This window comes from Mustela putorius, unplaced genomic scaffold (assembly GCF_011764305.1).
Source record: "Mustela putorius furo isolate JIRA1106 unplaced genomic scaffold, ASM1176430v1.1 tig00003962_pilon_pilon_pilon, whole genome shotgun sequence".
Lineage (NCBI taxonomy): Eukaryota > Metazoa > Chordata > Mammalia > Carnivora > Mustelidae > Mustela > Mustela putorius.
The window spans coordinates 22217043-22233390 of NW_025422106.1; the positions used below are offsets into that span (position 1 = coordinate 22217043).

A 16348-nucleotide genomic window follows, 5' to 3' on the forward strand; every position below is an offset into this window, starting at 1 on the left:
GAGATTGTTCTTATTTTCCCTACTGCCTAGAGGAACTAGAACAATGCCTTAATACATATTTATTGAATGATTATAACCCCAGATAGTTCTGGCTGCCCCTAAGCCTTAAGCATATACTAAGAATTTGATATACTATATTTAATGGTGAATGTTTTTTTAAAAACGTGCTTTTTTTTTTTTTTTTTTTTAATTAAAAAAACGTGCTTTTTGTTGCTGGGAATCATACCGTTAAATATGGTGGAAGGAACCAGTGCTTTCCCACCCAGTCAGTACATACACATTCACATTCACATGTGCATACAAAATAATTGAAATCCATAGAGACTGAGTGCTTTAGTGGTAAAGTTGGGAATAAAAAGCCATGTTACCTTATTGTTTCCTATACCATTCTATTTTCTCTGACACCTTACAGACTATGCTCTTGATTTACCAAAAAATTCATTTGTTTCCTTGGGTTTCGGTAAAAGACCTTGAAAATGTTAATTTAATTATAATATTTTTTTCCTAATACTTTTCTGTTTTTTTTCGTATAAGTAAGAAACTAGTTGCCAACAGAATACTGGAAAAGAAGTTTTAAATTGTCTTAAACAGTAACAACATTTTTATGTTTTATAGACCTCCGTGAGTGAAAGCCTTCAGAGGGAAGCTGCTAAGAAACAAGCAATGAAACAGGTAAGGTGGCTGAATGAATTAAATGTATTTGGTGAGATAATTATTTCAGTATGAGTTTTGGCATCTATGTCCTAAGACTGAGCAGAGTAGTTGTGTATAAAGAAATAATTTTATCTTGACCCTTCTTTTCTGAAAATGTTTAAGATGTTTCTTGATTTACATATATTTCAATTTTTTGTGATAAATTTTCAAGGAAAAAGCACAATGAAGAATTAACTCTTCACTGCTGTGTTGTAGATTAAACACATTTCTCTTTTCAGATGACTCAGGAGTCTTAACAGTGGATTATATGGTTTAATAATTCTTACTAGAGAGCCTACTTGCTTAAAAAAAAGTCTCTTCACACCAAAGTGGTTTCATAATTTTATATTTGAAATTCATCTACTAAGAATGGGGAATATCTGATAATTTTCAATAGATTTGCCTCATACTTTATATTTGTATAGTGCTCTGGTCATATTTGCAAGCACTTTTTTGTACACACATTACATTTTTAAAATTCTCACAAACCTGCCCATGGTCCTGATTAAGAAATCTGAAACTTCAAAAGGATACATTACCCCTCATGATCACACAACTAATTACAGAACTAGGCCTGAACGTCTACTGATTTTTCTACTATGCCATTGTATCTTAGATTTAGCTGCTACAATGTCATGGTACCTTTCTTTTTAATTTTAATTTTCCCCCCTCCACTTTCTTTAACTTTTGACATCTGTTTCTCCCTTCTCTACCTTGAATCCTGCATAAGGATAAATTTGTTAAATGCTTTCTAATGTGCCAGATTTTATAGCAACTACTTTTTTTTAATGAAGCTGATACAATTTATATAAAGCTGATAACAATAGCACATCATAGAGTACATTATATAGAGCCATATACATATATGGGGGAAAAGGGGAGAGAAAATAAGCATTCAATTTTGAATGTTATTTAATTCTGTAGTAGGCACAAGGAACCATGGAGGAACACATAGATAACTTTGAAGATAGTTGTAATATTCTAGTTCTTAAGCTGGGTGACACATTCATGAGTGTGCATTTTATTGCGTGGGTGTGTGTATATGCTATATATTCTATTAGAAATGCTATATAACAAAAATAATTTTTATTTAAATTTTTAAAATTTAATTTCATTTAATTAACATATAATGTATTATTGGTTTCTGAGGTGGAGGCCAGTGATTCCTTAATCTTATAGAATACCTAGATGGCAACTACTTTTTAATACTCTTACAGTCTTCATTTTGTAGTTGAGGACATGGAGGCAAAGGATTTATGTGACTTTTATGAGGTCTTGTAGTTCAACCCAAGCAGTTCAGTTGCAAAGTGCACGCTTTTAGCCATTATGTTTACTGCCACCCTGGAGAAAGGGCACAGAATTACGTAGTTTAGTAATGTTAAGATAATATCTTTGTTTCATACTGGAATATAACGTGTAACTCAACAGTCTCAAATGATTTAATGCACACATTTCTAAAATTGATTTATTTTTTTATTTTTTATAATTTTTTTATAAACATATACTGTATTATTAGCCTCAGGGGTGCAGCTCTGTGAATCACCAGGTTTACATACTTCACAGCACTTACCATAGCACATAACCTCCCCAGTGTTCATAACCCCACCACCCACCCTCTACCCCCTCCCCCGGCCACCCTCAGTTTGTTTTGTGACCTTAAGAGTCTCTTATGGTTTGTCTCCCTCCAGATCCCATCTTGTTTTATTTATTCTTTTCCTACCCCCAGGCTCCCCACGTTGCCTCTCAACTTCCTCATATCAGGGAGATCATATAATTGTCTTTCTCTGATTAACTTATTTCACTAAGCATAATATCCTCTAGTTCCATCCACATCATTGCAAATGGCAAGATTTCATTTCTTTTGATGGCTGCATAGTATTCCATTGTATATATATATACCACATCTCTTTATCCATTCATCTGTTGATGGACATCTAGGTTCTTTCCATAGTTTGGACTAAGAGTCTTATGGTTTGTCTTCCTCCGTGATTTTGTCTTGTGTTATTTTTCCCTCCCTTCCCCCATGCTTCTCTGGTTAGTTTCTTAAATTTCACTTTTTTTTTTTTTTTTATATTTTATCCATTTATTTGACAGAGATCACAAATAGGCAGAGAGTCAGGCAGAGAGAGAGAGGGAAGCAGGCTCCCCGCCAAGCAGGGAGCCCGAAGTGGGGCTCGATCCCAGGACCCCCAGATCATGACCCAAGCCGAAGGCAGAGGCTCAACCCAGGCGCCCCTCCACATATTCTTTTTTAAAGATTTTATCAGTTGAGAGAGAGCAGAGTGAGAGAGAAAGAGCACATGTAGCAGGAGGGGCAGAAGGAGAGGAAGAAGATGACTCCCAGTTGAGCAGAGATCCCAACTCAGGACTCCATTCCAGTACCCTGGGATCATGACCTGAGCTGAAGGCAGGTGCTGAACTGACTGAACCACCCAGGTGTCCCTTCAATTCCACATATGAGTGAAGTCATATAATTCTTTCTCTGACTTATTTCACTTAACCTAATTCCCTCTAATTCTATCCATGTTGTTGTAAATGGCAAGATTTCAGTGGCTATCTGGACTCTTTCCATAGTTTGGCTATTGTGGACATTGCTGCTATAATCTTTGGGGTGCATGTGCCCCTTCAGATCATTACATTTGTATCTTTGGGGTAAATACCCAGTAGTGCTATTGCTGGTTCGTAGGGTAGCTCTATTTTCAACTTTTTGAGGAACCTCCATGCTGTTTTCCAGAGTGGCTGCAATAGCTTGCATTCCCACCAGCAGTGTGGGAGGGTTCCCCTTTCTCCGCATCCTCACCAACATCTGTTGTTTCCTGACTTCTTAATTTTAGCCATTCTGACTAGTGTGAGGTGGTATCTCATTGTGGTCTTGATTTGTATTTCCCTGATGCTGAGTGATGTTGAGCATTTTTTTAATGTGTTGGCCACTTGTATGTCTTTTTTGGAGAAAATGTCTTTTCATGTCTTCTGCCCATTTCTTGACTGGATTATTTATTCTTAGGGTGTTGAGTTTGGTAAGTTCTTTATAGATTTTGGATACTAGCCCTTTATCTCACATGTCATTTGCAAATATCTTCTCCCATTTGTAGGTTGCCTTTTGGTTTTGTTGACTGTTTCCTTTGCTGTGCAGAAGCTTTTTATCTTGCTGGAGTCCCAGTAGTTCATTTTTGCCTTTGTTTCCCTTGCCTTTGGCAGCATGTCTAGCAAGAAGATGCTGTAGCTGAAGTCAGAGAGGTTGCTGCCTGTGTTCTCCTCAAGGATTTTGATGGATTCCTGTCTCACGTTGAGGTCTTTCATTCATTTTGAGTCTGTTTTTGTGTGTGGTGTAAGAAAATGGTCCAGTTTCATTCTTTTGCATGTGGCTGTCCAGTTTTCCCAGCACCATTTTTTGAAGAGACTGTTTTCCATTGGACATTCTTTCCTGCTTTGTCGAAGATTAGTTGGCCATAGAGTTGAGGATCTATTTCTGGGTTCTCTTATTGTGTTCCGTAGATCTTTGTGTCTGTTTTTGTGCCAGTACCATACTGTCTTGATGATTACAGCCTTGTAATAGCCTGAAGTCCAGAGTTGTGATGCCACCAGCTTTGGTTTTCTTTTTCTTCATTCCTTTGACTATTATACAAGGTCTTTTCTGGCTGCATAATTTTAGCATTATGTGTTCCAGCTCTGTGAAAAATGCTGGTTGTTATTTTGATAGAAATTGCATTGAATGTATAATTGCTCTAGGTAGCATTGACTTTTAAATGATATTTGTTCTTCCAGTCCATCAGCATGGAATGTTTTTCCATTTCTTTATGTTTTCCTCAGGAGCTTTCATGAGGGCTCTGTAGTTTTCAGATCCTTTGCCTCTTTGGCTAGGTTTATTCCTAGGTACCTTACAGTTTTTGGTGCAGTTGTAAATGGAGTCGATTCCTTTTCTCTTTTTCTCTTACTTTTAGTGTATAAAAATGCAGCTATTTCTTTGCATTCATTTTATACCCTGCCACTTTGCCAAATTCCTATATGAGTTCTAACAATTTTGGTGTGGAGTCTTTCGGGTTTTCCACAGAGCATATCACATCATCTGCGAAGAGTGAGAGTGTAACTTCTTTGCTGATTCAGATTCCTTTTAAGGAATGGGTTATTTTAATAGCCAGACAACATTTTTTTTCCTTCTGTTCTTTTATCTGGTCTTCAAGTGCACAGAACCGATGATGGCAACATTATCCGACTCCCTGTTTCACTGGAAAACCTATTAAATGTCTTCCTTAGCTGTAATATTTGCATTAGGTCATTGGTAAATAAATATTGTGAAGCCAAGTTCAGAAGTTCTCTGCTCTTGGTTTGAGGTGTTTGTTGCTTGTTTTTAAAAATCATATATGAATGAACTGTATAAAGCAGATAATACAACAACTTAGAAGGTGGATACAATTATTTTCCTAATTTTTTTAGATGAAAACTGAGGCAAGAAAAGATGTTTCACAAACTTACTTAGAATAGCCTATAAGTTATAGAGCCAGGATTCAAACCCAGGCAGTCTGGCTCCAGACTGATGTTTATATTTTTAGTCTAAAATGTAATTGAATTTTGTAATATATATCTGATTCATGATCCTCTCTCAGAAAAGTTAACCAAGAATTTTTATGGTATGTTTCAGCCAGCTTATATTTTTTTAGACATGTTTGTTTGTTTGCTTGTTTTAGACCAAACTAGAAATCCAGAAGGCCCTTGCAGAAGATTCCACTGTATATGAATATGACAGTATTTATGATGAAATGCAGAAGAAAAAGGAAGAAAATAATCCCAAATTGCTTTTGGGAAAAGACCGGAAGGTTTGTAGCTGAAAATACAAATTTCTTTGACCTCAAAGATTTATTTAATTGTTTTAGAGACAGTAAGAGCGTGAATGTGCAAGTGGGGGGAGGGTAGAGGGACAGAATCTCAAGCAGACTCCCCACTGACTGTGGAGCCTGACATGGGGTTTGATCTCACTAAACCCTGAGATCATGACCCAAGCCAAAATTAAGAGTTGGACACTTAACTGACTGAGCCACCCAGGTACCCCTTGACCTGTATTTTATATCTAATCTTAGCATGAGGAATGATCTAAGGAAAACCTTTTATAAGGGTATTTGAAGTGTGAAGAGCTCCTAGTTCCTGATAACATAGATTTGATTTAGAACTCCCGAAGCCCTACATTTGGTATCCTAATAAGAATGAGTAAATTATCTAACAATAAAAACAGTTAAGTTTTGATTTTTTATTTTATTACCACAAATAAATTTTTTTTTTAAAACAGAGTTTTATGTTTTGTCTTGTTTTTAAATATTTTATTTATTTATTTGACAGAGAGAGACACAGTGAGAGAGGGAACACAAGCAGGGTGAGTGGGAAAGGGAGAAGCAGGCTTCCCTTTGAGCAGGCAGCGTGATGGCGGGGCTCCATCCCAGGACCCTGGGATCATGATCTGAGCTGAAGGCAGACACTTAATGCCTGAGCCATGCAGGCGCCCCACAAATAAATTTTTGAAATTTTTTCTTAGAAAGTCTTTGTTTACTAACTCCTCTTCCTGTTCATATTTTGTGTTTTATCATCTTCTCATTTCTTTATTGCTTTCAGGCTGACAGCTAAATCATCTGCACATAGCATATTTTTAGTTTCAAAAAAATGATTGAGAGTGGGGTCTTAATATAAGTCCAAATTGTCTAAAATTCTATTTCTTTCACAAGCACAGACTGATTGTTAAAGATCTTTACATTTTATAGTAGTACGAGTAGGGTGGTGGTGTAAAATTGCAGCTTTTTTAAAAAATAGGCTCCATGTAGAGCCCATTGATGGGCTTGAACTCACAATCACGAGATCAAGACCTGAGCTGACTGAGCCACTCAGGCACCCCCATCTATTCTTTTAAAAAACCGTATTTCAACTAATGTGAAAAACTAATAAGAACCTTTCTGATTTACTTTCTGTTGAAGTATTGAGACAATACCTGTAAAAAGGGTGAAAACATAGTGGAAAAATTAGTTTGAGATTTTTAAAAAAGTAAAATAGCATTTTGAATAATTTGTCTTTACACTTAAATTTTTATTGAAAAGAATTTTAGTTTCAGTCTTGCTAATAAATTTATATTTTTTGAGAGGATGACAGTCCCACTTATTTGGACTAGCCATTGTTATCTTAATAAATTCATGATAAAAACAGAGTATTCCTAATTTTTATCTTTGCTTCTTCTCTGAATTATCTTATTTTTCCTCTAGCCCAAATATATTCACAACTTACTAAAAGCAGTTGAGATCAGAAAAAAGGAACAGGAAAAGAGAATGGAAAAGAAAATACAGAGAGAACGAGAAATGGAGAAGGGAGAGTTTGATGATAAGGAGGCATTTGTGACATCTGCCTATAAGAAAAAACTTCAAGAGAGAGCTGAAGAGGAAGAAAGAGAAAAAAGGGCTGCTGCACTTGAAGGTGAACTGGAAGAGGGAAGAGGGGAGGAGGAAGCAGAAGCAGCAAAATTCTGCCCTGTGGTTTCACCATTTGCTCTGTCCCTGAACTTCTAGATTCTAGATGTTGTGGTCCTCATTTATATGAATTCAAGGTGTAGATACAATAGTCTGTGACTTTATAATAAACGGAGAAAAGATGATGACTAAAACCTTAGCTGTACTTTTAGTAACTGTTATTTCTACTGGAATTCACATCTCTCATTTTGTTGCTTAAAACTATAGCCATTACAAGTCATTGCCTTAGAAAATAATTCCAAATGTAAAAACCTTTATTACAAGTCGTAACACCACAATATTTGTCAGAAGGACTATAAATCAAGATTTAAATCCTAGTTATGTTTTCTGGGTTTAAGAAACTAAAGTAACATCACTCGGGGAACTGGGTAGGCATTTAGAAAAATAGTAACGTTAATTCAAGAAAGAGAAAAGATGTGCAGGAGCCAGAGAATGTCTTAATGATTTACTTCAGTATTTCGTACACATGGTCATTTCCCAAGACCTAAGTGCATTGTATATTTATAAATAGCTTAATTAGCAGATGCTCATCAATTTTAAGTAGAAGAAAATTAAATCTATAATATTCTAAGCATGTATTATGTGTTTATATAGAATATCAGTTGGCAGATTTTCTGTGAAGGACTAGATAAGTAAATATTTTAGGCTTTGTGTACCATATGATCTCTGCTGAAGCTACTCAGTTCTGCCTTTTTAATGCAAAAGCAGCCTTGAACAATAAGTGAACAAGTCTACATTCCAATAAAAATTTATTTACAAAAACAGTAAGCCACATTTGGTCTGCAGGCTATAGTTTGCTAACTAGCTCTAGAGAGTAGTTTATACACTATGTATGTTACATTGTCTGTATGAAAAACTGAACTGTGTTATGCCTTGTTGAATATATTTCTCTCACTTTGCTTGCCTCCTCTTAGCACGTTTGGATGTAACCAAGCAGAAAGATCTCAGTGGATTTTATAGACACTTGTTAAATCAAGCAGTTGGTGAAGAGGAAGTACCTACATGCAGCTTTCGTGAAGCCAGGTAAGACGTGGCATATGGAATAGTAGAAGAAAGATTCCATTCATGATCTGTGATTATGGGATCACTTTAACCCTCTGAAAGATAAAAGAATGCAGTATTGCATATTGTGTTGTCAGCCAAACCTGACCTAATGAAATTGTTAGGGATTTACACTTTCTTAATTAAAAACCCACAGATTACTTATTTCTGTTCTGCAGTAATCCTACATGTATATTCAAATAGTATATAAGGGAAGTGGTTTATTTTCGTAAATAGAACTTGGCCTCTATAAAACAGAAGATTGACATATCAAGGGCTAGAAACGTACTACCTAATATGTAGCTACATTACAAATACTCAATTGTCACAATTGGGTAATGGCAACCATATTAGATGGCACAGATATGAACATTACTATTCTGTAGATACATCCATTAGCACTGGCATAGAAAGGATTGAAGGGGTTTTTTGATAAAATCATAAGGTATCGTAGGAATGGTGAAATGACTATCATACATATAAAGCTGAAGTTAAAAAGGAGAATTTGTCCTAAGCTTGTACCTGAGTAAATGGTTTTTTGGAAGAAAAACATTGAGATTAGAGGATCTAAGTCTGTGTTGCTAGGAAAAGGAAAGAGTAGAATTAGGGCTGAAGAGCCAGAATTAGATTTATACTCCACCTTCCCTCCCCCTGCCAAATTCTGGGTTTGATTACAAAACTGATGAAAATTAGGAGTCTAAGGAAGTGTATTTGAAGAGAAATTTTTGAGTAGAAAATTAGAATTTCTATTAGAGTCTGGAATAGTTGTGAGGCCAGCCATGAAATTCCATAATGTCATTTTTTAGTTGTACTTTTTACAGAGTCTAATAATGGAATTCCTAGCTATTAAATGATCCTTTAGCCAAGACAGTTCTGCCAGCAATTCCCAGAGAACCACAGTTCTGTTAGTACGATCACTATGTAATCAGTAAGAATAAATGTGTGGCTAATGTAAATAAATTAGCCACACTTACCAGTTGGGAAAATGTAGGTGATGTAAATAATTTTTGGTGGTTTTTATTGTAATCAGATGAATTCACGTATTCCTATTTTGTTGTGATAGGTGCCAGGGGTTATATTAGGATGCTCATGCCTTTTTTTTTTTTTTATATATTTTATTTATTTATTTGACAGACAGAGATCATAGATAGGCAGAGAGACAGGCATAGAGAGAAGGGGGAAGCAGGCTCCCTGCTGAGCAGAGAGCCCAACGTGGGGCTTGATCCCCAACGTGGGGCTTGATCCCAGGACCCTGAGATCATGACCTGAGTGAAGGCAGAGGCTTAACCCACTGAGCCACCCAGGGACCCCTCATGCCTTTTTAATCATAAGAAATTATGTAGTGATATTTAGAATTAGATTTTGCTACCATTTTGCTGTGAAAATATCTTCAGCTATTTCCAAGACTATGCTTGAATTTTTTGAAAAGAGAGGAATAAGAATCTGTCAAAGCTGCAACTTGAACTTCATGTTGTGAAAATAGCACTTAGATCCAGAATGTATCTTACTATTCCCAATTATTCTTTATCATGCTGAACAAAAATGAAGGCCTTAAACAGACTTATGCTTGAAGGTTCTAGTGGTCCAATATAGAAAGGCTAATTTGCTCTATTTTACTTCTAAATTTTTCTGAAAATACTCTGAATGGTTGGAAAATAATAGTTCGTAGATGTTTACAGGGTAAATAGCACCTTTTTGCATTTAGTCGTTACATTGGTTTAAGTATTGAGAAAAATTACGTGACCACTTCATGTGCTTACTCTAGTGATAATGTGGCATTTTGTGTTATATTATCTGTTTTAAGATCTGGGATAAAGGAAGAGAAATCAAGAGGTTATTCGGATGAAGTAAGTTCAGACCACAGAATACCACCTGAGAAAAGCAATGTCCAAACTGTTAGGCAAGCAGAGGAAAACCCAGATGCAGACAGTGACTTTGATGCTAATAGGGAGAATGATGAAATGGAAGAAAATAATAAAGTGAACTGCAGGAGGAAAAAGGTCACAGAGACCTCTGAGGGTGACTCCAAGCATCAGAGAAATCAAACACACTCACGGTCTTCTAGTGAAGAAAGAGAGCATGGTACCAAATGCCACACAAAAAGGTCCAAGTCAAGAGTTCATGAGAAAAGGGAAGATCAGCACCAAGAGAGACAGTCCAGGGATCATGAAAACTATTACATTGACCGTGATTACCGAAAAGAAAAGAAGGATTCTCACAGGCACAGAGAGGCCAGTCATAGAGATTCTCACTGGAAGAGGCATGAATATGAAGAGAAACTGAGGGGAAGAGACCAAAGAGAAAGAAATGACAGAGATTGGAAAAGGGAGAAAGACAGGGAGAAATACTCCCCAAGAGAACAAGACCGAGATAGACAACGAAATGATCACAACCGACACAGTGAGAGAGGAGGAGAGAAGGAGGAGAAAAGCAAAGAAAAGGAAGAGCATATGAAACCTAGGAAAGAAAGATATGAAAGCAGCGATAGGTACAGAGATAGAGAACAACGGGAAGTGAGTGTTCAACCTTCTGAAAGAAGCCGAGACAAAAAAGAAAGCAGCCCAAATTCTAGGGCAAAGGATAGGTTTCTTGACCGGGAAGGATCCAGTAAAATGAGAAATATGGAAAAGGGCAAAGAAAGAAACCCAGAGAAACTCTCCAGTTCTGAAACATCCCTAGGAGCAAAACACAGACTCACAGAGGGAAGCCAAGAGATGGGCAAAGAACAAGAGAAACCACCTGAGGTGGGGAACAAGTTTGCAAAGCGAAGCAATGCAGAAACTGTAATGTCGGCTAGAGACAGGTACCTGGCCAGGCAAATGGCACGGGTTAATGCAAAGACATATATTGAGAAAGAAGATGACTGATAACTGCCCAAATAGAAAGAACTGTGGAAGCACAAAAATTGTAACTCCTGGACCATACTTTGTGAAGGCATAAAGGAGTGTGTTAACAGTGGTTGGGATGGCATTTTTAAATATATTTTCAAAATTCATTTTTGGTTTAAGTAAAAAAGTAAGTCCTTTTATCTTGAATGTTTGAATGAATTGATACATATTTAATTATCAGTACCACATTCTTGTTTGTATTCAAGCAACTTAAAGAATGTTAAATCCCTATATTTACTTAATGAGGACAGTGGGCTCTACTATAGCCATTAAAAAATAATTCAAACAACCCCCTAATAATGTTGGTTTTGTTGCAGGAGCTATTTTATAAATACTGTATTCTGGATAAAAATATGTGGATTTGAACAATAAAGTAGAAACTATTGTTATACTTTACGTTCTGAAATTTGTGTTAATGGATAAAATATGGATCAGATATCCTAAGTAACTATCTCACAGCGCATTTGGCTTAAATGCAAATAAAAATAGTGAAGTGTTTGTACATTTAATTCATGCACATAGTTTATTTTAAAAGTATGTCACCCATTTATGCCGCAATTCCTCTTTTTTTTCCATTTTAAAAAAAATCACTTTAATTGGGGCGCCTGGGTGGCTCAGTTGTTAAGCGTCTGTCTGCGTTCGGCTCAGGTCATCGTCCCAGGATCCTGGCATTGAGCCCTGCATCCGGCTGTCTGCTCAGCGGGAAGCCTGCTTCTCTCTCTTCTACTCTCCCTGTTTGTGATCCCTCTCTCGCTGTCTCTCTGTCAAGTAAATAAATCTTTTAAAAAAAATCACTTTAATTCCGAAACCCTGTCAAGTTAATTGGTTATGTTGTTTCAGTTTTAGGTAAAGGTGAAAAGATGGAGGAGATTCAGGTAGCCGATTTAAGAGCCTGTCTTATTTTATATATTAATAAACTTAACATTTGGGGGCATCTGCATGAGTCAGTGGGTTAAGTGCCTGACTTGATGTCAGCTCAGGTTATGATCTCAGGGTTGTGAGATCAAACCCCATGTCAGGCTCCTGTGCTGGATGTGGAGCCTGCTTAAGATTCGCCTTCTCTGCCCCTCCCCCTGCTCTCTCTCTTTTTTTTTTTTAAAAAAAAAAAAAGGACTTTTAGAAAAGACATGATATTAAGGATCAAATTCAGCATTCATAAATCATTTTATTATACCTTTAAATCCAAGAAGGGAAACTAACAAATCAAATGCCCATATCTCTTGACTGACACATTAAACATCAGTTGCATCCTAATAATTTAAAAAGACCAGTGATGGGGCACCTGGGTGGTTTTCAGTTAACTGTGTGCCTTCAGCTTAGGGTCCTGGGATTGAGCTCCAAGTCAGGCTCTGTGCTCAGCCGGGAATCTGTTGCTTTCTCTGCCTGTGTGTGTGTGCTCGCTCACTCTCTCTCTTAGATAAATAAAATCTTTAAATAAAAATAAAAGATCAGTAACAAACAGTTAAAAAGCACTGAATACGTGTACACAAGGGGAGTCATATCGTAACTATGAAAAAGTTCAGGTGAAATGATGGAAGACCATGAGTGACCGGCTAAAAATCTTCACCCTCTGTAGGGAATATGGTTCCTTTGTTGTAGTTACTATAAGGAGCCATAGATTAGATTAGTTTAACCATAGTATGTAAGATACAGTCAAGGAGGGAGAGACGAGTCAGATCTGATAAACTTGATTTCTTTCCCGCAGTAGTTTAGAGACTTTTCACAAAGCAGCTTGGATGCTTTGGATAGGAAAAGCTATATATTACTTTTATTAACAAAATTTGACATAATTCAGGGACAAACTACAAATTAAATACAAATGTTGTTTTGATCTCCAGATACATGGGTGTTTTTGCCTCTGGCATTCATGTTACCCTTTTCTTGACTTGGGTGGTAATTACTTGGCTGTTCTTTTCATTGTAAATACGTTTTATAGATTCTCTATGTGTAATATATCCCACAACATTTTTATAATCTTAAAATTTCTAATACATGTGTCAGAGGAACAACATTGGCCATCCTGGTTAATCTTAGTCATTTCTACAGGAAGAATCTACAGAGATGTTGATTAATAGAATGGCTTACACATAGGGCAGCAGTCATTTGAGAAGTATGATTTGGGCTAGTATGAGTAAGAAATTCATTAGATTTGTTGGTGATGTGTGGTTTTTTTGGGGGGGGGGTTAGATTTCATTTATTTGAGCACCTAAGCATCTGCCTTTAGCTCAGATCATGATCTCAGGGTCCTGGGATCGAATCCTGCATCAGGCTCCCCTCAGTAGGTAGTCTGCTTCTCCCTCTCCCTTCTGCCCCTCCCCCTTCTTTTGCCCTCTCTCTCAGACAAATAAAATCCTAAAAAAAGGGGGGGGAATTTTTATTTATTTACTTGGAGGGAGAAAAAGACCCCACTGAGCAACACTCTCTCGCCTTGATTCTCACTGCAATCATATCAAATACATAGTGCTGTTTCATGATAACCATGACTTCTATATACTTTACTTTGCCTAGAATGCCACCTATGTTTCAACCTAACTTCTTATTTTTAAAACTGAGCTAAAGTGATATTGCCTCCATAAAGCCTCTCTTAATAACCGTTTCAGTAGCACCCGTTTCTTTTGGATTCTGTGTGTTATAATATGACGGTATGTTGTTGGAGGGCAAAGATCCAATCTCAACTTTATATGCCTACTGTCTACTATAATGCAAAGTTTGTTTCTTTTATCTTAATATCCCTTAAGCGTTTCTTAAAATCAGAATTTTAGACTGGAATGACCTTAGAGATCATCTAACGTAACCCCTCCAATTTAAAATGTTTTTAATGCACTGTGACATCATGTTTAAGAGCTGAGACTTAGAGCTCTAGGGTCTACTAGACTAGCTGCATAACCTTAGACAAATTAAGTTCTCTAAGCTTCAGTTTCATTTGTAAAATGGGGTTAATAAAGGTGTCTTTGGGGACACCTGGCTGGCTCAGTGGAGCATGCGGCTCTTAATCTCGGTGGTAAATTTGAGCCCCACGTGGGGTCTGGAGATTACTTAAAATTCAATCTTAGAAAATAAAAAATAGAAGTGTGTCCTTCATAAGATTGATGTGAGAATTGCTTAAAACAATGCATGCGATGTTGTGCCTAACGTTAGTAAGCACCCATTAAATATCAGTATTTGTCATCAGTTATATTACTACTACCGTGAGGAGATGGGACCAGTGAAGCTGAGTGACTTATGTAAGGTTACTTAGTTTGGTAGTTGCTGAGAAAGGACTTGAGCCCTTGTCTTCTCAATCCTGTCTGGTTGTTCTTTGCATTGGTGCAGGGAACGTTTTTGCTTTTGGAAAAATATATGGCATCACTCATACTTCTGATAGAGGGAAACTAGGCCAGATGAATGACATGAAATACGATATATTTTCATGCATTTAGCCAATTGAGGGGTATGTGCCAGATGTGTCAGATTCTTGTTCATTGTGTTAAGAAGACAAAGCCTAAAAGAAGAAATAAGGAATAGTTATCAGGAAAGATGGTGGGTTGGGAAAAAGAGTTGAGAAATACACTTAAGTTTCTCCCCTGAAAGATGTTTTCTTTGTCCAAGCTCTGCCCACCCCATTATACTACTAATCCCCTTCCTCACTTTGCCCCTTAAGAAAATATGATGGTTTTTAAGGCTATAATTATAACTATGAATGTAACCTGATCCTCTCCCCTTCTGATCATCCCTTCCTTAGCAATTCAGTCCATTAAGTGGTGCTTTGCAGGGTAAAAGCTGTCATGGCCCAGAGCTGGGTGTCACTAAAAACACCCAGTGTTTTAACTGAGTATTTAAAAACACCTAATTTTTAGTGAAGAAAAAAATTATGTAGGAGCAGCCTACACACTATCAGCCCAAATGAGGGCGGGAGGGAGGGTAATCATGCAAAGAGGAGGCCTATGCAAGACGTTGAGCGCGGTGTGGTCGAGAAGGCCTCCATAGAGTGGTGGTGTGACTGCGCAACACAGGTGGTCAGCCTGAGCAAGGTGAGAAGGGCATTCGTTCAGGAAACAATCCCAGCATGAGGTGTCAGACCCAAGTGGGATAAGGAAACCGGCAGCTGTAAAACATTGCTCACATTTCAGAGACACTGATCAAATAGGTAAATATATTCAGGATAATGGAAGTCAAGATTCTCATTGCCCTAGGAGGGGTTATATGTATAAAGGCAGAAAACTAGAGAGAACTTTGCAGTGTTGGGTTAGAATTGAAGATACTGGTATGAACTCAGTTTTCACAGTAGAGATGGAGAAATAATTATGGATGCGTGTGTGTGTGCGTGCGTGTGTGCACATGCGCGTACGGACATGCACACACACACATACTTATGTTCTGTCCAAATGAGAGGACTTGGGATCAGTGACAGCCCAATAGCAACGATCATACCTACCCCTTAAATTTTGGTTTCTAAATACATTATTCACTAAAAGGAACCAGGGCTTCCTGGAGGGAAGGCTGTGTCAGGAAAAGTACAAAATGATCCTGGAATGTTTTACTTCAGAAAGTAAGGACGTGTTCTAACTGATGGGGACATGTCAAAGGGAGAGCTTGCCAAGACTCTCACTGACTAAATATGGGATGATTTGAGCACCAAAATTAAAGATCATAGTCCACTGAACGAAATAGGAATCCATAAAAAATAAATGAATAAAAGAGGAGGAAGGGGATATTTGCACAATCTCAGAGAAACATTCCCTACAAAACACTAATAGAAAAGAAACTTGACAGCGGAAAGCCTGGCAGACACCACCTTATTTGGGTGATTGAAGTTAACATCGATATGGGACAAAATCAGATTGTGCTCTACCAGATAGAGGAACACAGCAATATTCCCACAATAATCGCCAAAAATATGTAGCCTGAATCTAATCATGAGGAATTCATCATCAAACAAATCAAACTGAGGGACATTCTGCCAAATATCTGACTTGTAATCTTCAAAAGTAACAAGGTCGTGAAAGTCAAAGGAAGACTGGGAACCTGTTCTGGCCTGAGGGAGACAAAAGAGACATGAAACTAAATGAAACGTGTGATTCTGGACTGGATCCTTTTGCTGAAAGGACGTCATTGGGGTCTGAGATTAATGGCAGTGAGGTATCAATGTCACTTTCCTGATTTTGATGGTTGTACTACGATTATGAAGGAGAACGTCCTTATTTGTCGAAAGTATTTCCATCATGATTTTCATTTTCAAATTTAGGA

General features: G+C 37.3%; 1 protein-coding gene across 3 annotated transcripts in view; it reads left to right on the forward strand.

Moving 5' to 3' along the window:
- Nucleotides 1-11631, forward strand: part of NSRP1 (nuclear speckle splicing regulatory protein 1) — a 59326-nt gene extending 47695 nt beyond the window's left edge. For all 3 annotated transcript variants that reach the window (XM_045070011.1, XM_045070010.1, XM_045070012.1), the window contains 5 exons: nucleotides 616-672; nucleotides 5379-5507; nucleotides 6933-7140; nucleotides 8108-8216; nucleotides 10039-11631. In XM_045070011.1, the coding sequence (XP_044925946.1) occupies nucleotides 616-672; nucleotides 5379-5507; nucleotides 6933-7140; nucleotides 8108-8216; nucleotides 10039-11101 (1566 nt within the window). In that variant the 3' untranslated portion in view covers nucleotides 11102-11631. The remainder of the gene's footprint in view (nucleotides 1-615; nucleotides 673-5378; nucleotides 5508-6932; nucleotides 7141-8107; nucleotides 8217-10038) is intronic.
- The last annotated feature ends 4717 nt before the right edge of the window (nucleotides 11632-16348 follow it).